The following is a 24,341-nucleotide window of genomic DNA, read 5'->3' as shown; positions in this document are numbered from 1 at the left end:
ATGTTTCAAAAATCACTTTAAAACGTGGGTTGTTTTGGTTCGTGAAATACCCCTTTCAAACCTAGTAAATAATTTTCTTCCATGTACAGCCATGCAAGGGCTAAATTGAAAATGATAGTGTTTTAAACAATAACGTCATCATGGACACATACAATTTTTCTAAAAGTTATCATGTTGTTTCAGATTTTTATGAAGATAAGTTGGTGCAGACAACAACATTAGACTACATTGATGTGTTAACACAAACTCATTGCTCTACATAACATGGACATGGCTTAAACTGTATTTTGGAAATCCCTCCCCCTCTCTGAGATTTTGTTAAATAAGATGTTTTTTATTGGTCTTATTTCCTTATATATTTCTGAAAATATGGGTGTCTTTTTGTTGAAAATTCCCAGAGGGATACTATTTGTGGGAGAAGCATAATTTTTTGGGTTACCATCTTTTGTTCCACCACAGGGCCAGCACCATAAGACCTTTGCTTCAGTTCCATAGCCAACAACTTTCCTCGGTGATTCTGGGTGGTGCCTTGTGGGGAAAGATGGCCAACCTTCTTACACCAACACCCTTTCTCAGGATGATCTGACCCACATCTCCTAACAAAAGTCTGAAGCTATTGCATTGAAGCTATACCAGGTAAGCCCAATTCAAGCGCCCAAGGCCACATGCCACGTGCCAAATTTCACGATTCAAGTTCTGCAGTTTAAGCTAGAAACAGATTAATTTTCACTCCAGATCAATTTACTTTATCCATCACTCTTCACTAATAAATCACCATTAGGGCTTCAACTGCGCCTACTACATGCATGAAGTTGTGACCTGCGACCACAGGCGTGATGTTTTCTGGGTAGTTTCTATAAGTGTAGTTTATTCTACGTTCCGACATACTCTTCCGTAGCCTAATACGGAAGAGTACGTCGGAACGTAGAATAAACTACACTTATAGAAACTACCCAGAAAACATCATGCCTGTGCCTGCGACATGTGTTTACGAAATCTACCTGTAGGGGTATAGTTAGATCTGAAAGTCTGTAAGTAAGTCTGTAACTTGCAATGCAGGGGGTGCATAGTTAGGTCTGAAAGTTTGTAAATAAGTTGGTAACTTGATATTGGATGTGAACAGTTAGATCTGAGAGTTTGTAAGTCATGAAGTCAGTCTGTAACTTGACACAAGGGGTGCATAATTAGAAATGAAAGTTTGTAAGTAAATAAGTCATAAGTTGACACTGTGGGTATACTTAGACGTAACGTTCTTAGGTAACTTAGTCCGTAATTTGATACAGGGGTGCATAGCTAGATCTGAAAGTCTGTAAGTAAGTCCGTGAGTTGATAATGGGGAGGGAGTGGGTGCATGCATATGGTTGGACCTGAAAGTCCGTAAGTAAGTCCATAAGTTGATACGGGGGGGGGGGATTGTGAACTCAAAAAACATTTGTAGCATTGCTAGTCAGATGATGTCCATGTATAGTCGTACGATTTAGCTTCTTGGAAGGTTACAGCCATAAAGTAATATTGTGCACAAACTGGTGGCATTTTAGATCTGCAAGTTCGTAAGTAAGTAAGTAAGTACGTTGACACAGAGGGGTGCGTAGCTCTATCTGAAAGTGTAAGTCCGTAAGTTGATACAGGGGGGAGTGTGCATAGTTAGATCTGAAAGTCTGTAAGTATACGTATGTTGGTAGGTTGATACAGATGGGGGGGGGGGGGGCATAGTAAACTCTGAAAGTCTGTAAAATTGCTAGTCGTCTAGTGTCCAAGTATAGTACGACTTTAAGCTTCTTTGACAGTTACAGCAATAAAATAATATAGAACATAAACGGACGTGCACTTTTAGATCTTAAACTTCGTAAGTAAGTTGATACGAGAGGGGGAGGGAGGTTCACAGTTCGATATCAAAGTTTGTAAGTAAGCCCGAATACGTTGATACAGGGGGTGCATAGTTAGACCTGAAAGTCTGGCAAAGCCAGACATGAGAACGTTACGCTTGGACTGAAAGTTGGATTACAGCTGTAAAACCTTTGCATTAGCATATATTAGCATGTCACTGTCCGCTAAATGGACTCTCTGCCGATAAATCAACCAGTGCTTGCTTTATCACTGACTATCTTCAACTCGTCTACTAGTGCTACTAACTTATGACAACTTAAATAACTTATACCTTCAGCCATTTTCCATGCTCCATCAACCGTTTCTGTACAAGTTGTGAACTTTTCTCTCTAACTTATTCGCATCAATAAAATAGCAGGCTGTAGAGGTTGATTTATTAAAAGATTAGAATATTTCATTATTTTGCAAGATCAATGGCACCGATCATTGTCACAATGAATGACAAAACTTTTGTGGTGGCTTGCAGCGATACGTATATATAGTCCCATGGTATTTTTCTCTGTTTGACGTCATCGCATACGAGACATTGTTTTTCACGGAGCCGTACAACTTCGAGCCGAAACCACTGACCAAAGTGCGACCAATGCGCCACCAGCATGTTAACAGCTAACCTGCAAGGATGAAACTTATTCGTGCATCCACAATCACTGCTTCATGTGGGTTCATCAAGGCAGCAGTGATAGAGCCCACTGCTATCACAGACGTACAAGGGTAGCTGTTAGGACCATTCATAATTGGCCCAGCCATGGAGTGACTACAACCACCTGTGGTAATGAAAAAAGCTCATATGACAAGGGATAACTATGATATTTCAATAATTTTACATTGTTATGGAAGTTAGAAGTTAGTAAACGGGAAATTGTCAGGTCCCCCTAGGGCAGAGCAAGACTTTCAAGCCCTCACACTTTACTACCCGTAACGTTTTCGAATCCCCCCGAATACCTATTTTGTTGCTGCAGCCTAGATCAATTCTCAACATAAAAAATTCATGCGGAACACTGATATGCTGCATTGACAAACCAAATACTGGGTATTTTGAAATGCTGTAGGAGACCAGAGTGTGGACCACCAAACTCCAATAGACCATGTTCCGAACCGCGCGAGACATTCCGAGATATCGCGAGAATATGTGGTTCGCAGTGGACGTGTTCTCGCAACACAGGACAAACTGCGTAAAACAGGACAGTCGCTAATTACGTTAAACACTGCATAAAATATATGAAGTTTGCAATCTTTGCTCAGTTCTGCACTTTTTCTAGTTCCATACAAGTTTGACTTGTATTACTAAGCTGGAAACCTGTTTCTACGGGCATGTATTAAAGTCTCGCGAGATCTCGCAATCAGCGGAAAATCGTCTATTGGTACAACCGTGTTATTCAAATAGTGAGGTTCGACATAGGTACAGGGAAACAAAGGTATTCACCACTGTGTTGTGGTTTAACACCATTGTTTTCAATGGTGAGGTTGGACCTATGTACAGGGAAATGAAGGTGTTCACCACTGTGCTGTGGTTTAACACCATTGTTTTCAATGGTGAGGTTGGACCTATGTACAGGGAAATGAAGGTGTTCACCACTGTGCTGTGGTTTAACCCCATTGTTTTCAATGGTGAGGTTGGACCTATGTACAGGGAATGAAGGTGTTCACCACTGTGCTGTGGTTTAACACCATTGTTTTCAATGGTGAGGTTGGACCTATGTACAGGGAAATGAAGGTGTTCACCACTGTGCTGTGGTTTAACACCATTGTTTTCAATGGTGAGGTTGGACCCATTGTTTTCAATGGTGAGGTTGGACCTATGTACAGGGAAATGAAGGTGTTCACCACTGTGCTGTGGTTTAACACCATTGTTTTCAATGGTGAGGTTGGACCTATGTACAGGGAAATGAAGGTGTTCACCACTGTGCTGTGGTTTAACCCATTGTTTTCAATGGTAGGTTGGACCTATTACAGGGAAATGAAGGTGTTCACCACTGTGCTGTGGTTTAACCATTGTTTTCAATGGTGAGGTTGGACCTATGTACAGGGAAATGAAGGTGTTCACCACTGTGCTGTGGTTTAACACCATTGTTTTCAATGGTGAGGTTGGACCTATGTACAGGGAAATGAAGGTGTTCACCACTGTGCTGTGGTTTAACACCATTGTTTTCAATGGTGAGGTTTGACCTATGTACAGGGAAATGAAGGTGTTCACCACTGTGCTGTGGTTTAACCCCATTGTTTTCAATGGTGATGTTGGACCTATGTACAGGGAATTGAAGGTGTTCACCACTGTGCTGTGGTTTAACCCCATTGTTTTCAATGGTGAGGTTGGACCTATGTACAGGGAAATGAAGGTGTTCACCACTGTGCTGTGGTTTAACCCCATTGTTTTCAATGGTGAGGTTGGACCTATGTACAGGGAAATGAAGGTGTTCACCACTGTGCTGTGGTTTAACCCCATTGTTTTCAATGGTGAGGTTGGACCTATGTACAGGGAATGAAGGTGTTCACCACTGTGCTGTGGTTTAACCCCATTGTTTTCAATGGTGAGGTTGGACCTATGTACAGGGAAATGAAGGTGTTCACCACTGTGCTGTGGTTAACACCATTGTTTTCAATGGTGAGGTTGGACCTATGTACAGGGAAATGAAGGTGTCACCACTGTGCTGTGGTTTAACACCATTGTTTTCAATGGTGAGGTTGGACCTATGTACAGGGAAATGAAGGTGTTCACCACTGTGCTGTGGTTTAACACCATTGTTTTCAATGGTGAGGTTGGACCTATGTACAGGGAAATGAAGGTGTTCACCACTGTGCTGTGGTTTAACACCATTGTTTTCAATGGTGAGGTTGGACCTATGTACAGGGAAATGAAGGTGTTCACCACTGTGCTGTGGTTTAACACCATTGTTTTCAATGGTGAGGTTGGACCTATGTACAGGGAAATGAAGGTGTTCACCACTGTGCTGTGGTTTAACACCATTGTTTTCAATGGTGAGGTTGGACCTATGTACAGGAAATGAAGGTGTTCACCACTGTGCTGTGGTTTAACACCATTGTTTTCAATGGTGAGGTTGGACCTATGTACAGGGAAATGAAGGTGTTCACCACTGTGCTGTGGTTTAACACCATTGTTTTCAATGGTGAGGTTGGACCTATGTACAGGGGATGAAGGTGTTCACCACTGTGCTGTGGTTTAACACCATTGTTTTCAATGTTGAGTTGGACCTATGTACAGGGCAAATGAAGGTGTTCAGCACTGTGCCGTGGTTTAACCCCATTGTTTTTAATGGTGAGGTTGGACCCATGTACTAGGGAAATGAGGGTGTTTTACTCCCCAAAGCATGTTGATATGCACAGTATTCAGCTTGTCAACTTGGCCTGTATATGTGTAGACTGCATTGTTATTGTTGACAAATGAATTCTGGTCCAGACTAGAATTCAAATGTAAACAATGACGGTATATTCTACTCAAATAACTACTACATGGGTGTTTAACATATCCTTTTGGAGTATAGTAAGAACTTTCAATTGACATACAAAACTGAAGATAATGAAAAAATCATCAAAAGATAGAGTAAGTGGCCCTCTAAAGAAATGTTAGTAAACTTTAAGACTAAAAATTCATGTCCAATGATTGTTAATTTGCACAAACTGATGCTTTTATTGATGGAATGGTTTAGAAACAATTGGATGTATTTTAACGGTGACATGAAAGGCAATATTTTCAGAGTCATTTAAAGTTTATTTTAATAATACCTGTTATAAACAAAGATTAGTTGTTGTAAACCTTTTACCGTTGTCATTTCGCAGGGAGATTCTTGATCCTGATTTTCTTTTATAAATGCACTACTGGGAAATACTCTTTAAATGTTCATAAGTATGTCAAACACTCACTCATCTACAATAATACACGTTCTAGTGCTGATACAAATGCACTGGATAGAAACCATTGTAAAACTGTCACTTTCCAACACCTTCTCTTTAATAGAATTGTCATTCTCTGGAACAATTTACCGGCGACAATTAGAACCACTGCTTCACTTTGTACATTTAGAGTAACATGACGAAATGGTATTGGGATAAATTTTATAACTGTTTTGATCCAGACAACACTTGTACGTGGATTTCTCGTTGTCTGTGTAGCAGGTGTAGACCTATGTAGATTTTATTTGATTTGTTTTAGACTTTCTTCATTTTTTATCTCCTGTATGTTATTGTTGTTTGCTTTTTCATTTGTACATATTTCATTTCATTAGGGTGACTGGCTTTGTATAGGTGTTCGCACCTGTTTCAGTCATCCTATCCTATGTCGGTACACGTATCGTGTCCGCTGTGGATGAATATTATAAATAAATAAATAAAATAAAAATAAGCAACCATTGCATACAAGTAGTACTTAACATGACAACATGTTTAGTTCAACTATGGTTTTATGTCTTGAATATAGTCATCAACATGAAAGGTTATTTGCACACATCAATTGTAAATTCTCAAAGTATAGAAAGAAAAATTCTATACACACTGAGCACATAACGTTTAATCAATCATAACAAGAAAGGGCCATATTTTAAGACTCAATCAAAGTTTATTTTAATAATACCAGCAACCTTGCATATGAGGACTTATTACAATAGCATATTCAATTCAAATGAATATAGTCATCAACAAGAAAGATAATCGGTACACATTAAGTCTCAAAGGATAAAAAAGGAAAACATTCTATACACTACAGCAGATTACAAGAGATCAACACTAATGATAATCTGAAAGGATTTCTTCAAATAACTGTCTTGAATAAATTATAATATAATCATCAACGTGAAAGATTATTTGTACATAAAAAGTCCAAAAGCACAGAAAGAAAAAACATTCTACACATTATCACAGATGACAAAATAATAAAACTAATGTAATCTGAAAGTTCTTCAAATAAATATGTTGAATAGGGTCTCTGACATCAAAAATCACTGATAACTTCTTCAAGTAAAAAAAGGAAATCATGAACATCAAATGTCACTGGATCTTTGTCTTTGGATTTGACCAATATCAATCAACAAAACACAGTCTGGTACAATTTATAGCTATGTTATCACTGTACAAACACTTTGATGCAGTGGTTGTTCTTATCAGTTACAACAACCCTGCAGGGTACATCATCTGTCAGTGCTATACCAATGGGGTCACTCAGCCCATCACTATCGATACGACAAACAAACTTACCACTACTCTCAAACTTCAGTAGACTACTAGGGGTATCAGTAGTAACATAGACATATTTATCATTTTCAATTGCTATTCCCCTTGGGTTTCTCATCTTACCATCCCCACTCTGACAATCAAAGGAATACAAATACTGGTCATGTGCATTGAATACCTGGATACACTGGTTATAATTGTCTGCTACAAATACCATTCCAGTAGTTGCTATGACTACACCCCAGGGCCAATTGAATTGCCCTTGACCTTTACCTTCTGACCCAAATGACCTAAGGTATTTGCCATGTTGTGTATAAACCCTGACACAATGCTCACTATAGTCTGTCACATAGACATTGCCATCTACAGGACTAATATCAACTCATTTTGTCCAAAGCATCTGATGACATGTCCATTCTCATCACTGACAACTACTTGCTTATTGTTGTTATCTAAACCATGGTATGTATTATCACTTGATATAGCTATATCACGTGGTCTGAAAGGCTTCTTAAACTGTTTGAATTCTAAAATTTTCTTAAATGTTCCCTCTCTGGTGGTAATCTGCAACCTATTATTGTCTTCATCTGCAGTGACAATGTCTCTGTCTTTGTTTATGGCCAGACTCCACGGACTGCTGTACTGTCCCTCAGCACTTCCTTGACTGCCAATGGTCTTCACCAATCCTTTGATGACAGGTATGATGACAGGACAGCCTGGTATTGGTTGATCTCCTATCGCCATGGTAACTTGATATTTTCCATCCAATTGTCCAGCCCCTGTAACACTATGTGTACCATCTCTGTTATCAGCTACATTGATGTCTTCCCATGATGCATCAGGTTTTCTTACCTTGGCTTTCACTTGTTGTTTTGGGATGACTTGTTTTTTTGGATGCTTGTTTTCCTGTGGAATCTCTGGTTGTGATCAGTAGGTCTGCAGAGTCACCTTTCAGGAGTTGTTTTGGAATGTTTTCAACTGTACAACTTGACATACACACATCATATTTCAGTATTCCCAGAATTCCATGCTCATAGAATTCATCCTTTGGTGTGAATATAAAGTCATCATGTTCAATTTTTGCTGTAGTTTCCATGGTAATCAATTGCTTGATACGAAATCCAACATCGCCCTTTGTTGAGAGAAGTTGAGCAGCATTCCCATGATGCATCAGTGTCTCTATGTAATTGCCTGCACTCTTAATATTACCATGTTTTAATTCCATCTCATCAATATCAGCAGCTGCTCTTTTAATTTTCATTTTGTAATTACTTTTCAGTTCATCTATCAGTCTCTGCTCTTCTCTCTTTATTTTCTGGATGATTTCTTCTGCTTTCATTCTCACCTTCCTTTCTTCTCTGCTGCACTGCTCTGTAAGATCAGTGTGTATCTGCTTGGCCATGGTTTTGTTCTTTTCAGCTTTCTGTTCTTTCACTTTCAGTTTGTCAACCATGGCTTTCAATTCTGTAAGATACTCATCTGCTGCATCTTTCAAGTCTCTGTGTACATGTTCTGGTATGCGATGTTTGACTATGGTGCAGTTTGTACAGACAGGTACCTGACAGGTTTCACAGAAGAATTCAATCAAATTCCTAGGATGAACACTGCAATATTCCACTGCTGGTAATATCACAGGACTTGCTGACTTTGCTGTTTCATATTCTCCAATGGTCATAAGTCGATGTGTCTGTGTTAGTGGTAGGCTTCTGTGTGTCTTAACACAGAAGTGCATAGATAATATCTGCACTCCACACACCTGTGAGTTGCCGTATTCTCTTGACAACCTGTACATTTGATCTCAGTTCCCTGCATGATTCCAGTCGTTGCTTGAATATCTCAATCAGATTGCTCATAAAGAAGTTGCCTTTTATCGCTGGCACTCCTCCAACTGGAAGCTGATATTGCTGTCGACATTCTGGACAGTTAAGAGATCCAGTCTTCTCAACTAGTGAGACTAAACACTGCTCACAGAATGTATGCAGACATGGTAGAACTTTAGGAGACTTGAACTGCTCCAGACAAATGGTAGAACACAGGAACTCTTCACCAATTTCTTCCAAAACTTTGCGTTCAGAAGCAGCAGCCATTTTGCATAGGTGTGTCAGTAAACCAACTTAAGACAGGTACAGAGCTGTTAGCAAATAGGGAACCTCAGTATTGCAGATATAGTTCAGTTTGTTATGTGACCAATGATGGTGAATGTTTTGAACTGGTGCAAATTACTGCACTGTACACTAACATAGGGAGTTCTTGATGACCTACTTCTTGATCATACGATCCATTTCATTGAATGTGTTTACTTACTTTTGACACAGTTCAGACATCATTTTCACAAGAATTGTGTTGAAGGTTACACACGTATGCCCAGGGCTCTTGTATGGCGGCCTTTTAGCTTTTGTATAGAACCTTCATTGAATCTGTACACAGAACTCTAGGGGGTAGATACCTGACAGACATACTAGGAATCAAGAAGGTACTTTAACATGACAATTTTCAAGACTTTTTATTCAGAAGTTTATCACAGAAACTGATTTTTATGTTACTTGTTCTTTTTTACATTTTATTTTGTTCTGATTGCCTCGTTTTTAGTTTTTATTTCTTTTTGTCAGTTTCAGTTCTGTGTTCTGGATGGCTCTGAATTTCTATTGTGTAATTTATTTTTTTGCCTCAACTTATTATCCAGTGATAAAGACTAGGCCCCTATATAGAAGAAATAGTCACACGTTATTGAAGTGACCTAAATATTTATGAATTTTTAAGTGAAAGATTACACTGACTGAGAAAAGTTTTCCTCATGTTAAAACTTTACAAAAAGCAAAGATGCCAGTATGCAAATTTATTTTTACTCGGATGTAGTAATTTCCATTCACCTTAAAACCATCTTCGCCATTGCAATCTTAAATAATCTCTTAAATGCCAGTCTACTTCTACATTTTTTATTATAAAACTTGCTTTTCATAATTTTTCTTCCAGACTAAAAGTTATTCATGTAAAGTTACGAATTATATTATGATATCGTTCATAAGAAGAGAAAGATGCAACAGAAGAAAGACCAAAACCAAAGCCAAAACCAAAGTGTCAATTTACATAGAACTGCCACTATGCACTCTACATACCCTGTACTGAAAAATTGTGAATTTTAATTCATAATTTTTTCCTCTTTCTCTCAGGTGTTGGAAGAATTCTAACCAAGGAAGCTGAAGTCAGTGATTTGAAAATACTCCAGGTATATTTGTCCACTAAAAATTTTGTTAACCATTCCTTAGATGTGGAAAATATATTCCACAAGCACACGCTTTGGAAATTCATTTTTGAATAGCTGTATAAAGTTTTTTCATGAACTTTTAACGATTTATTGTCACATAGTTTTTGCAGAAGAAGCCAGCAGCAGGCGCAAACGGACAATTGTAACAACATTTTTGCCCGCTGAGACTATGAAAATAATTGTTGAATTGCACAGGCATTGAGAATGACTCCACCAATATCAAGTGTTATTCATACACGGCAGATATAATGACACTATATGCTCAGTGTAATGCCCACTCATATGGGAATAATATCATTAACTGAAAGTTATTCCCAAACTTCACAAGCGACAATATCATTTAGTAGTAGTTTAAATCACAATATCGCAGAGAACTTGATCCTCTGGTTATTTGTGCTGTTTATGTTGTTATATACTAATGAAATAGGCTAAAACCCTAGACTTTGTTCCTAGGCACCTTTCAGCCAACAAATCAAAATTTCAAGGTCTAAATTCATGACCTCTTGAAAACTGATTGATACATGGTATGATGAGAACTGATATAGGTAGTATGCATCTTGACAGTAAAATATTTAAACTTTATTGCTTATACGGTACTTCCACCACTGAAACTTTCAACATATCAAGAGTAAAATCAGGCATCACCATGCAAAGTTTTGTACAAAAGACACAAATTACTTAACCTTTACCAATAGTTGAAATTCAAAATGGCTGCCATCCCAGTATAAACTCTATGAGGAAAAATAAAAATTTCTACTTTGGTAAACTAAGATGGTGGAAATTTTTCTTAATCCAGTACTTTTAAAATGAGCCCCCACAAGTGGTAGATCAGGAGAAAATTGTAAAAAGTTAAGTGTCAGAATATCTGTCGCCCGATGAAAGTTCTACCTCAAATGAAGGAAGGCGTGAAGCATTTTATTCATTACTCAATATTTGATAAACTCACACCTACTGATACCAAATAAGTGTCGTCTTCAGTGACATGCATTTGCAACGTTATCAGTATGAACGCACATAATAGCAACACCAAATTCATGAGTGTTCTTCGATTTTATCAGCATATAACAAATACAACAACCCCATTACTGACTTCCCTGTAATCATACTTTAATACCTCTATGCTGTTATGTCTAAATGTTTTAGTGGAGACAGTGGTTTAAATGAGAAATTTTCCTTTTCATTAAAATTCAGCAATACAGTTTTTCCTGTCATAATTCTTTTACGTATGTATGTATGTATGTATGTATGTATGTATGTATGTATGTATGTATGTATGTATGTATGTATGTATGTATGTATGTATGTATGTATGTATGTATGTATGTATGTACGTACGTACGTACGTACGTACGTACGTATGTACGTATGTACGTATGTACGTATGTATGTATGTATGTATGTATGTATGTATGTATGTATGTATGTAGTATGAGTATGGATGTATGTTGTATTATGTATGTATGTATGTATGTATGTATGTATGTAGTATGGATTGTATGTTGTATGTATGTATGTATGTATGTATGTATGTACGTACATACGTACGTACGTATGTACGGATGTACGGATGTACGTCATGTATGCATGTATGTATGTATGTATGTATGTATGTAGTATGTATGTATGTACGTATGTAAGTTATGCATGTATGTATGTATGTATGTACGGACGGACGGACGTACTACGTACCTACGTAATTATACATGCAGGGGCCTAGGCTAGTACAGTAAGGGACTGGATAGAAATCACAGGGAGGGAGGGAGGGCTGGCGCTTTTCAAAATGATGCTGCCCATGAAATCATGACTTCACAAGTGTTCGCAAGGAAAAAGTGATCCTCCCCAGTTTTCCTGCGCAACAAATGGTGACCATCCCCTAATAATATTTAGACCCTTCCTTTTGCGACCTTCTCCAATTATGCTTTAAAATTGTCCTCATTGGCATAAAAATTTAGCGATCAAAATTCAGTACACTTACTTTGAAGACCATACGACCAGGTTGCCACAGTGCAAACATCAAGGTCTTAAGCCATGTCAATTTTGAGAAGAGGATTTATAAAGTATTATTTTTCAGAATTGTTTATGACCTTTGATCTGCCCTACACCTCTACAGCTATGCCATGGCTATCTTTTATCCTATGTAAGAGTCGATGAGGGCTGGTGTCTATTGAACAATGGCCAGTATGGGACCAAAATGCACATCCTAAATTCGAGGTTGTAACTTACTTTTGATCCTTATATCAACCCATACCTCATTAATTATGCACATAAAACTATAAGCTCGCCATTAGAGATAAAACCCTTATTTTTGCGCAAACAATGATGATAATGTGAGCAATGTTTCAGTCCCAACGGTGCTTTATCACAATCTATAACGTAAATTTGAGGTGAAAATGCATCAGTTTCTAGTTCAACTGTGGAACTTGAATCGTGAAATTAGGCATGCTGCCAGTGGTGCTTGAATTAGCTTACCAAGCTATTGTTATAGTCTTTTCTCACCGGCCTGGGGAGCGTACTCACTGCTGAGAGGTACTTCGAGATCTTTGACAGAGTAGAGACTCACAGAGTTGTTGGATATCAATGATGGTGGTTTATTACCGAAGTGTAAAGTTTACACATCAGATGCCCAGCTATCTCCGACTGACCATAGAGGGTGATTATCCCTTTTTTTAAAAGAAATTGTAGCATCCTAATCAGATTAAATTAGTTAAGCCTCCAATCGCTAATCGACTAGTATTTCTTGATTGGTTCAAATAATTAAAATATTCTTCCCTTCAAGAAATACATTACTAAACTTTCTCTGATAGGACATTGATCATATAAAATTTTACATAATCTGCATAAGTGACATCATCGTTATACAACATTTCCCTCATGTAATCGTCCCAGGGTCCTGTCTGGTATGATGATACGAATCACTCATCTACTGCCTTGACAATAGATGTCACTAGTACAAGTTTCTACCTGTATCCTTGATACTTAGGTATCAATGACGCAAATACATTGATGATGTCCCTGACAACGGAGTTTTAACCAAGATGAAGGAAAATTCGTAATGATCATTAACCCTTACACAGACTTGGAAAGTTCAGCCGTCTCGTTCATTGACCTTCGTACAGATTCCGAAATTACAAAAACAATATCAATAAGCCAGAGAAAATTTAGTCTGTAACACTCCCCTCATTTCAAGGAATGCGTCCCGCATTCGAGTATACTAAAACAATTTAACATACAAGTAAATATTATTAGATAAAGTGAATAAATGCAATACAAAAATACATAATCGATTAAATGTTTGGATAACATACAACATAATTCAAAAATAATAAAACCCATAAAATACATGTCAAGGCTAAAATATAGATGGTATACATACATATAGAATAAGACTGAATATATATCATGAAAGTAATAAAGTAACTTAAGAGACTGAAGTTAATTACCTATTCTTTCTTAATGGAGGGGTCGAGGAAGTAATTCAATCGAGGCATTCGGTTCAAGACTTTCATCCATTTCGAAAGGGAAAAAAAACAACTACTGAAACTGATATAATATTTTCAAGGTTGAACTTATTTAACTGACAATAGGCGAGCCTATGTCTGACCTGAGTCAACGGTACACACCTTGAAGTCAACACCCTGATTGTAAACAGTCGAGGTATTGCTAATTTTAGATCTGAATCCAAACAACAAGAAGTGTTATGTAACTCGCAGGGTCAAGGAATTGGGTCATTACATCCATACACTCGGTCAAACTGGAGCGCTCCATTTTCACAAATAAACACACAACGATTCACGCGAAGTCAACTTCTTTTCACTCATTCACCTGACCACAGTTCCGAGGCCACCCAAGGTAAAGTTAACTTGTCTAACATACCTGGCTATTACGGGTTTGTCTGCTATTTTTACAGGATTCTCTTAAGAAGTTCCGACAAAAGTATCTTTCAGGTTCTCAGCATATTTCCATGTATTTTCTTTATGGAACAACCCTTTCACTTTACCAAATACATGTCATTTACCATTTCGATACCGGCTTATCAAAACGTTATCAACTACAGTCACAAAAATAAAATCGTTATTGGAGGCGGATTGGGTTTTATCGCCGATTTCTTAATTCATAGTTTCAGAGAAGATGACAGCTTAAACTATTCCCGTCCTTTTAACCTCGTGCTGCTCCCTTCTTGCGGCATATCTTGCGGGGGCGAAAAGTTCTCAATTTCTCTCTTCCCTCTTTTTGGAAAGCTATTTACTGAACGCAAAATAGCAAATTCAATACAAAATAATTTCTCGAGGTAAGTATTCATTAAACCATCAAATAATTACCACTCACAATACACATCGTTTTCTGTATAAACAAGACTCAAATCAATAATGTCTTAGCTGCTGTACGTCGATGCTTCAACAAGTGCATCCTCACAATAAAAATAACACATATAAAATCTTTATCTTACATGAAGTTTCTCCATAACTTCGTACACAAAGAGTCACTTTTACTCGTCGTGACTGTATAAAATTCCCTTTAAATCTCTTAAACTCGGCTTCTAAATAAACTCAAAAATACCAAGACATTATTCTTTTTTTCAAGTACCGTTTACACAGGCAATGCATCAATTACAGAAATACGTTTCGCATCTGAATTCAATAAAACATTAAACATATGAATGATAAAAGTAATTGGCGAATTACAACCAAAGAAATCCAAGTTAATTCAGCAGGTAGGATTACACTACACACAAACATTCATGCTGCTAAGCCGGCCTCATAACGTATATACAGTTGAATCCTTCAACCAATGACTTAATATCGAAATTTCTCATGCTTCAAAAGTCAAAAACGTTTGTAAATTTGCTATACGATAGAAAGCGCTCTTTGATAACGTAAAGCAAAGATAATCTGTCATGAATTCCAATCATACATGTATTACAATCGGCTAAACGCCGGAAATGATATCTCTTACCTTATAAGTTATTACACACTTTTTAACTGTTCCATCAAAGAAGAGATCGGAGGCATTTCAATAATTGAACCATAACCGTAAAATACAATATACATCATGAGTCTTCGTGCGAATCGTTTGCTTAGAGTTCATCGAAAGTTAGTCAGTTATATCATGCATAGAGTCCTTGATTGATGCTTCGAACGTCGATACGTTACTCACGGATGTCTTCACTGAAGAGGCCGGTGATGTGCGCGTCCTATCGGTCTTCGCCGTCCGGTTCATGCTGATTAGTTATCCCATTTCGTGGCCACATCATCGCTGTTCTTAGTTGTTCTAAGTCGTTCCTCGAAGTTGACATTTTTCGAACGTCGTCTGCTCCCTTAAGTTATTTGTTGAGCTGTAAGTGTCTTTCATGTTTCACAGAATCGGTTCTTACCGGAGTCTTATATCTCGTAGTCGAATTCCGAGCATCATTTTGTCGTTATCGGGTCATGGGTCGTCGTCATTGTAGTCGGCTGCCGGTTTTTGGTCGGCCATCGTCAGGTAATGTCCATAATGAGTTGTCATATACTGATGTGAGCTTGCTTGTTACCCGTCGGATATCTCCACCAAGTGTTATAGTCTTTTCTCGCCGGTCTGGGGAGTGTACTCACTGCTGAGAGGTACTTCGAGATCTTTGACAGAGTAGAGACTCACAGAGTTGTTGGATATCAATGATGGTGGTTTATTACCGAAGTGTAAAGTTTACACATCAGATGCCCAGCTATCTCCGACTGACCATAGAGGGTGATTATCCCTTTTTTTAAAAGAAATTGTAGCATCCTAATTAGATTAAATTAGTTAAGCCTCCAATCGCTAATCGACTAGTATTTCTTGATTGGTTCAAATAATTAAAATATTCTTCCCTTCAAGAAATACATTACTAAACTTTCTCTGATAGGACATTGATCATATAAAATTTTACATAATCTGCATAAGTGACATCATCGTTATACAACATTTCCCTCATGTAATCGTCCCAGGGTCCTGTCTGGTATTGATGATACGAATTCACTCAACTGCCTTGACAATAGATGTCACTAGTACAAGTTTCTACCTGTATCCTTGATACTTAGGTATCAATGACGCAAATACATTGAATGTCCCTGACAACGGAGTTTTAACCAAGATGAAGGAAATTCGTAATGATCATTAACCCTTACACAGACTTGGAAAGTTCAGCCGTCTCGTTCATTGACCTTTGTACAGATTCCGAAATTACAAAAACAATATCAATAAGCCAAAGAAAATTTAGTGTGTAACACTATACTAATATCATTAAGGTCATTTAAAAGTGCTGAGAGCACACAGAGTAGGAGCATTAGGTAGATACAAAAATTTGTAAGTTAGTAAGTCCGTAATTTGATGGGGGCACAGAAAACTCTGAAAGTCTGTAACATTGCTTGTCATGCTACATCTAAGAACAGTACGACTTAGCTTCTTAAACGGTTACAGCCGTTAAATAATATCGGACTGTATACTGACAGCAAGTTCGTAGGCAAATAAATCTGTACCCTGATACGGGGAATCATAGTTTAAATGAAAATTCGTAAGCTTAGTCTGTAAGTTTACACAGAGGTGCACACAGTAAGATCTCCAATTTCGTAAGTAAGAAAGACCGAAAACCAATAAAGGGGGATGCATAGTTAGATCTGAAGGTCTCTAAGTCCGTAACTTGATACGGGAAGATGTGCAAAGTTAGATCTGAGTAAGTAAGTTCGTAAGTAAGTTGGTAAGTTGATACAGGGGGAGTGACCTCTGAAAGTTTGTAACATTGCTAGTATTCTGATTCCAAATACAGTGCGACTTAGCTTCTTGGACGGTTACAGCTATAAAATAATACAGAACATTAACGGCGGTGCATCTTTAGATCTTTAAGTTTGTAAGTAAGTAAGTCTGTAAGTTGAATCGTGGGGGTGTTCATGGTTAGATATCAAAGTTTGTAAGTATGCCCATAGATTGTTACAGGGGATTCACAGTTAGATATAAAAGTTCGTAAGCAACCCCGTAAATTGATACGGGGAGAGGGTGCATAGTTAGTTCCGAAAGTCTGGAAAGGGCAGACATGAAAGCTTTGCACTTTGACTGAAAGTTGGATGACAGCTTGTGAAACCTTTGCATTTTGCATATATTAGAATGAATGTCGTTGTCGGCTACATGGATCCTTGTCTGCCAATAAATCAACCAGTACATGCTTGATCAGTATCTACTACTGATCTACTACAGCTACTAACTAGGTCAATTTTAACAAGAACGTGTATTTTCAACTATTTTTCCATGCGTCATCAAGAGTTTCTCTCTAACTTATTCGCGTCAATGTGAAAGCAGGCCTGTACGGGTTGATTTATTAAAACATTAGCATATTTCATTATTTTGCAAGATCAACGGCACCAATCACTGTCGCAATAAATGACCATTGTCGCAATAAATGACCAAAGAACCGTTGCGGTGGCTTGTAGCGATACTGTGGCAATGACCTCTGATTCAAGTGCGAACAACACACCACAGCATCGCCAGCATATTCACAGCTAACCTACATGCAGAGCTTACCCAAAGGATTAAACTAATTCATGAAATGTGCATCCACCGTCACTGCTGGGTTCATCAAGGCAGCAGTGATAGAGCCCACTGTTATCACAGACATACAAGGGTAACTGTTTGGATCATTCATAATTGGCCAAGCCATGGAGTGACTACAACCACCTGTGGTCATGAAAAAAGCTTAATTGACAAGGGATAACCTTCTGTGATATTTCAATATTCTTACATCGTTATCGAAGTTAGGGCACCAATTTAGGTTACTCTATTGATGCCAGCGCTGATCAGTTTGGTTCTGTTGAAATCTACATTGAAAAAACATTCGCATACTTGTTTTACTCTCTCTGTATCACCTCTTTCACAACCACATGTGGTTTGATTTGTGAACACACACAGCCTTCGAGACCAACAAAAAATGTTTCTTCTCATTGGGAATTTCCTGTATACCAAACCTTAACATTAACGACTCCCTAGGCTGCTAGTGATCAATACAAACACTGTTTGTGTGCATGCACCTTTTAAAGTTGTTTTTAAAATCAGTTGATCTGTCCTATACAAGAGCCATAACTTGTACATCAGTACAACTGCGTTGTTATTGTTGAGGAGTGACTTCTGGTCTGGACTAGAATTCAAATGCAAACAATAACAGTACATTTTACACATATCGCAGCTATGTGGGTGTTCGAACATTCTTTTATGAGAAGAAGAAGAACTAGCAATTGACATACAAATATAAAGATAATGAAAAAATCACCAAAAGATAGAGTTACTGGCCCTTTAGTAAACTTTGACTAAAATTTCATGTCCAATGATTGTTAATTTGTACAATCTTATGCTCTTATTTATGGAATGGTTGAGAAACAATGCGGTTACTATAACCAGTTACTTATATAATTCATAACAAGAAAAGGCCACATTTTCAAAGTCAATGAAAGTTTATTTTAATGATACAAACCACCTTGCATACAAGTAGTGCTTACATGTAACATGGCAGCATTTTCAGTTCAAATTAGATTTTACATCTTGAATATAGTAATCAACATGAAAGATTATCATTACATATAAATTCCCAAAGCATAGACAGGAAACCAATCTGCACACACATTACAAAGTATTGAAAACTAATGCTAATATGAAAAAAGTTCTTTAAATGAATGTCTTGAATATAGTTATCAATGTGAAAAATTGTCTTTCCATACAAGTCTGAAAGGATAGAATGAAAAAACATTCTACACAACACAGTCCCTCCTGTGTACACATAGAATGTTAAAAAACTATTAAAACTCATGATTATCTGCAAATTCTTCTTCAAATAAATATATTGAATAAAGTCCCTGACATCAAAATAACTGATACCTTCGTAAAGTAAAGTAAAGAAAGGAAATCATGAACATCAAAAAGTCAATGGATCATTGTCTTTGGATTTGACCAATGCCATTCACAAAACACAGTCTGGTACGATTAATTGTGATGTTAATCACTGTACAAACACTTTGATGCAGTCGTTGTCTGTATCGGCTACAACCACCCTGCAAGGTACATCATCTGTCAGTGCTATACCAGTGGGACAGTTCAGCCCATCCCTATCACTATCAATGCGGCAAACAAACTTACCATTAATCTCAAACTTCAGTAGACTACTAGGTTCAGGATAGCTACCAGTAGTAACATAGATATATTTATCATTTTCAATTGCTATTCCATGGGGGTATCTCATCTTACCGGTCCAACTCGTACAATTAAAGGAATACAAATACTGGTCTTGTGCATTGAATACCTGGATACGCTTGTTATTGTAGTCTGCTACAAATACCATTCCAGTAGTTGCTATGACTACACCCCAGAGTCTGTTGAATTGCCCTTGACCTTTACCTTTCGATCCAAATGACCTAAGGTATTTGCCATGTCGTGTATAAACCCTGACACAATCCCCACTATCATCTGTCACATAGACATTGCCATCTACAGGACTGATCCCAATACAACATGGATCTTTCAGCTCTTTTTGTCCAAAGCATCTGATGACATGTCCATTCTCATCACTGACAACTACTTGATTATTGTTGTCATCTAAACTGTAGTATGTATTATCACTTGATATAGCTATATCACGTGGTGTGAAAGACTGCTTAAACTGTTTAAATTTCAAAATTTTCTTAAATCTTCCCTCTCGGGTGGTTATCTGCAATCTATGATTGTCTGTGTCAGCAGTGACAATGTCTCTGTCTTTGTTTATGGCCACACTCTGGGGTTGGTTGTACTGTCCCTGAGCAGTTCCTACTCTGCCAATGGTCTTCACCAATCCTTTGATGACAGGTATGATGACAGGACAGCCTGGTATTGGTTGATCTCCTATTGTCATGGTAACTTGATATTTTCCATCCAATTGTCCAGCCACTGTAACTCTGTGTGTACCATCTCTGTTGTCATCTACATTGATGTCTTCCCATGATGCATCAGGTTTTCTTACCTTGGCTTTCACATGTTGTTTTGGGATGACTTGTTTTCCTGTAGAATCTCTGGTTGTGATCAGTAGGTCTGCAGAGTCACCTTTCAGGAGTTGTTTTGGAATGTTTTCAACTGTACACTTTGATATTTCAAAGTCATATTGAGATTCAAGAATTCCCAGAATTCCATGCTCAGAGAATTCATCATGTGGTATGAATATGAAGTCATCATGTTCAATCTTTGCTGTAGTTTCTATGGTAACCAGTTGCTTGAAACGAGTTCCTACGTCACCTTCTGTGGAGAGAAGTTGCGCAGCATTCCCATGATGCATCAGTGTCTCTATGTAATTGCCTGCACTCTTAATATTACCATGTTTTAATTCCATCTCATCGATATCAGCAGCCGCTCTTTTAATTTTCATTTTGTAATTGGTTTTCAGTTCATCTATCAGTCTCTGCTCTTCTCTCTTTATTTTCTGGATGATTTCTTCTGCTTTCATTCTCACCTTCCTTTCTTCTCTGCTGCACTGCTCTGTAAGATCAGTGTGTAACTGCTTGGCCATGGTTTTGTTCTTTTCAACTTCCTGTTCTTTCACTTTCAATTTGTCGACCATGGCTTTCAATTCTGTAAGATACTCATCTGCTGCATCTTTCAAGTCTCTGTGTACATGTTCTGGTATGCGGTGTTTGACTATGGTGCAGTTTGTACAGACAGGTACCTGACAGGTTTCACAGTAGAATTCAATTTTGTTCTCAGTGTGGACACGGCAATATTCCACTGCTTGAACTGCCACAGTACTGGTCGATTTTGCTGTTTCATATTCTCCAATGGTCATCAGTTGATGTGTCTGTGTTAATGGTAGGCTTCTATGCGTCTTAACACAGATGTCACATAGATAGTATCTGCACTCCACACACCTGTGAGTGGCCGTATTCTCTTGGCAACCTGTACATTTGATCTCAGTTCCCTGCATAGACTCCAGTCGTTGATTGAATATCTCAACCAGATTGCTCATAAAGAAGTTGCCTTTTATCGCTGGCACTCCTCCAACAGGAAGCTGATATTGCTGTCGACATTCTGGACAGTTTAGAGATCCAGTCTTCTCAACCAGTGTGACTAAACACTGCTCACAGAATGTATGCAGACATGGTAGAATTTTAGGAGACTTGAACTGCTCCAGACAGATGGTACAACACAGGAACTCTTCACCGATTTCTTCCAAAACATTGCGTTCAGAAGCAGTAGCCATTTTGCATAGGTGACGTGTCAGTATTAAAACCAACCTCAAACACGATGCTGAAGTTATTTTCGTATTCGTTTTCGTATTCGTTTTCGTATTCGTATTGGAGTCACTGACAGAAATTGTTATTTTTAGTCCAGGTTTCAGGTATGAAACGTGCAATATACGATATTTACTGAGGTTTAAATATTGTGATAATTTGATTCGTAATTTCATCTGCCAAATTTTGTTAAATTTACATAATTTGCATTTGTAGATTTGAAAGAATTTTGTTTACCTCTTTTTATTTGAAAAAAAATTACTTAAAATCGGTTGGGATCTGCTAAGGCAGCATCTTCGCTTGCCAATGTCTTTTGACCGGGCAGCTGGATGCACCCCAAAATCAGGTAGTTAGTGCCAAGTAATGGGATTCGTGAGAGCGGACGATGGTAAGCCAGTTGTTATGCAAAGGAGCTGTCCCGGTCTGTACCATTATTTTGCGGGGAGGGCAGATTTTTGTGAGGCGCTGCAAAACGGGTGACTGTTGATGATGAACGGGGGACTTGTCCAGGACAACCATCTGAATAAAAAAAAATTGCACGTGAAAGTTTTTATATCCGGTCATTCTTTTGGACTCACTTTAGAATAATCATATCCATTTACAATTTGTATTTCAAGTATTTTACTTGATTTTGATATGGCTCTACGTAGACCTGAAATAAATTATAATAACAATACAATACAATACTTTACAAAACTCTATCGCTCAAGAACACACTCAGGGAGTGCGGTAAGGCAAAAATTACAAAATTGCAATTTACGTCAAAGTTGTACGTGCTGCTACAGGGGAGAAAGTAACAGACATCAATCACAATTGTAGTAGTTTATTTTTACTCTTTCAGAGTAAAGATGTGAGCAATAATAAAATAAAACCGGACCGACCGATAATTCATGTATTACATTCAATCAGGGCTCAAAGTAGCGACCATTTTCAGTCGCATAGGCGACCAAATTTTGAGATTGCGACTGAAATTTTTTCAAGACATTTCTCCTGACGTGATCAAATTCAACATGTATTCGCTCAATGTTCACGAAGCATTGTCCCGAAAGGCCGCGACCCCAAAATACGCATTGAATAAAGCATAGCCGTTGAGCTGAGTTAACTCAAAGATTTGAGCGCGTTCTCTCCACTGCACAGCGCTGCCAATGTGTCTGCTGATGTTATCTTGAATGACCTGCAAAATATCCCATGAATTTAATGATAAATTTTACAACAATCCAATCAAGTATCAGAAGCAGTTTTAGTGCTGTCACATCACTTTCAATTGAACCAATCATAATCCCGGCATAAAATGTCATCAAAATATAGCTGACAAGGGAAAACAAGTCCATCGACCAGTAACTGCAACATGTTTCATGCATTCACGTGCGTAATGAATATTCGTAGTTGCATGTGACCGGCTGGACCATTTCCGGAAATCGTCCTTTGGAAAGCAGATCAAAGCATCTATTTCATCAAGCTTGGACTGGATTAGCCTGTTTTATAAAGGTTTTGGTTTTCAGCTAGATCTAAATAGCAAGCGATTTTGTTGAAATATCATGGCAAATCTGCCGGGTAGCGACTGCAATTATCAATCAATCAATCTTTATTATACTCAACTCACACTAGCAGAGAGTGTGGTATGGTACATTCCAAAATTGGACAAAGTACAAAACTGAACACTTTCGAGAGGACTACAAAGTATACAAGTTGTAAAATAAGCAAACTGTTTAACAGTGGGAAGGCTACTGGAGGGTCAGCATAAATCAGTGTTCTTCAAGAATATTGCAAGATCTAGAAAATTATACATCATAACCCTTTTAAGGGCCGTTTCTTTTTGTGTGACACCGGAAAAAGTGGAGCAATCTATTCCACTTTCCTGTAACAATAAAACTCGTTCAGTGATAAATTTTTTTCGTTGCTATCACATCTGAGACAAAGTCTATCTTTCAAAGGCAATTTTGGCTTACTTTTCCTACCCAATTCAATATTTAAACTATGATCACTCAATCTAAATTTCGATAAAGCTCTGCGAAGAGTAAAATTTGACAAATTATTTAAGTATTTTTCAAAATAAAATCTGGTCTTGAAAGTTCTATATGTACGCAATTTGTTACCACCTCCATTTTTTCTTGTATCGTTTGACATATTCTCTCTTCAAGAATTCAAATACTCGCTTGATATCTTCCTTTTTAATTTCTTGTTTAACGGGGCATATGATGTCACTCTTAAGGAGTTGAAGACATTAATATGATTGTAACTTCCCAAATTACAAAGAATAAAATTTGCCCAAGGAGAATTTATATCTATGTTTTCTAGAAGTGCCTGTTTCAGAATATGATTTCCTGGTAAACTATTTAACCTACACCAATATTTAATGACAGACATATAAAGATTGATCTTTAATGGAAATCTGCCCAATTCTGCTCTTATCCCTTCAAGTGGAGTACGTTTACTCACTCCCAAGATAAATCTGTAATAAGACATACACAAACCTTCAAGGCAATTATCAGTACTTGTAATTTCAGTTGCCCAGATTTCTGAAGCATAAGATAAAATTGGGACAATTAACGTATCAATTATTTTTAAGAGTAAACTGACTTTGCTTGAATTTTCCATTTGGTGTAAAAACTATACCTACATATGTATACTGATTTACAGCTTCAATTACATTTTTCTCATAATAAAATGACTTCTTTATTAAACGGTTGCCTTTATTGAAAACCATTGTTTTTGTTTTTTTAGTGTTTACTGAAAGACCCCAACTTTTACTAAAAGAATGTAACTTA

At 37.6% G+C, this 24,341-nt stretch overlaps 1 protein-coding gene across 1 annotated transcript; it reads right to left on the bottom strand.

The window, feature by feature from the left end:
• Positions 1-19,322: 19,322 nt before the first annotated feature.
• LOC139123792 (tripartite motif-containing protein 2-like) lies at positions 19,323-20,906 on the bottom strand. The gene is made up of 2 exons (XM_070689945.1): positions 20,396-20,906; positions 19,323-20,287 (listed from the first exon to the last, which is right to left on the bottom strand). Exons 1-2 carry the CDS (start codon positions 20,904-20,906, stop codon positions 19,323-19,325), a joined length of 1,476 nt encoding a protein of 491 aa, XP_070546046.1.
• Positions 20,907-24,341: the final 3,435 nt, after the last annotated feature.

Source organism: Ptychodera flava, assembly GCF_041260155.1.
Source record: "Ptychodera flava strain L36383 chromosome 23 unlocalized genomic scaffold, AS_Pfla_20210202 Scaffold_23__1_contigs__length_28996876_pilon, whole genome shotgun sequence".
Lineage (NCBI taxonomy): Eukaryota > Metazoa > Hemichordata > Enteropneusta > Ptychoderidae > Ptychodera > Ptychodera flava.
The sequence above is the reverse complement of the archived record's forward strand: the minus strand, read 5'-3'. Positions and strand labels throughout refer to the sequence as shown.

Coding starts and splice junctions, on each gene's coding strand:
- LOC139123792 (XM_070689945.1), bottom strand. CDS start 20,906: ATGGTCGACAAATTGAAAGTGAAAGAACAGGAAGTTGAAAAGAACAAA. Junction 20,288..20,395: donor TCCAAAACAACTCCTGAAAG/GTGACTCTGCAG, acceptor CATCATGGGAAG/ACATCAATGTAGATGACAAC.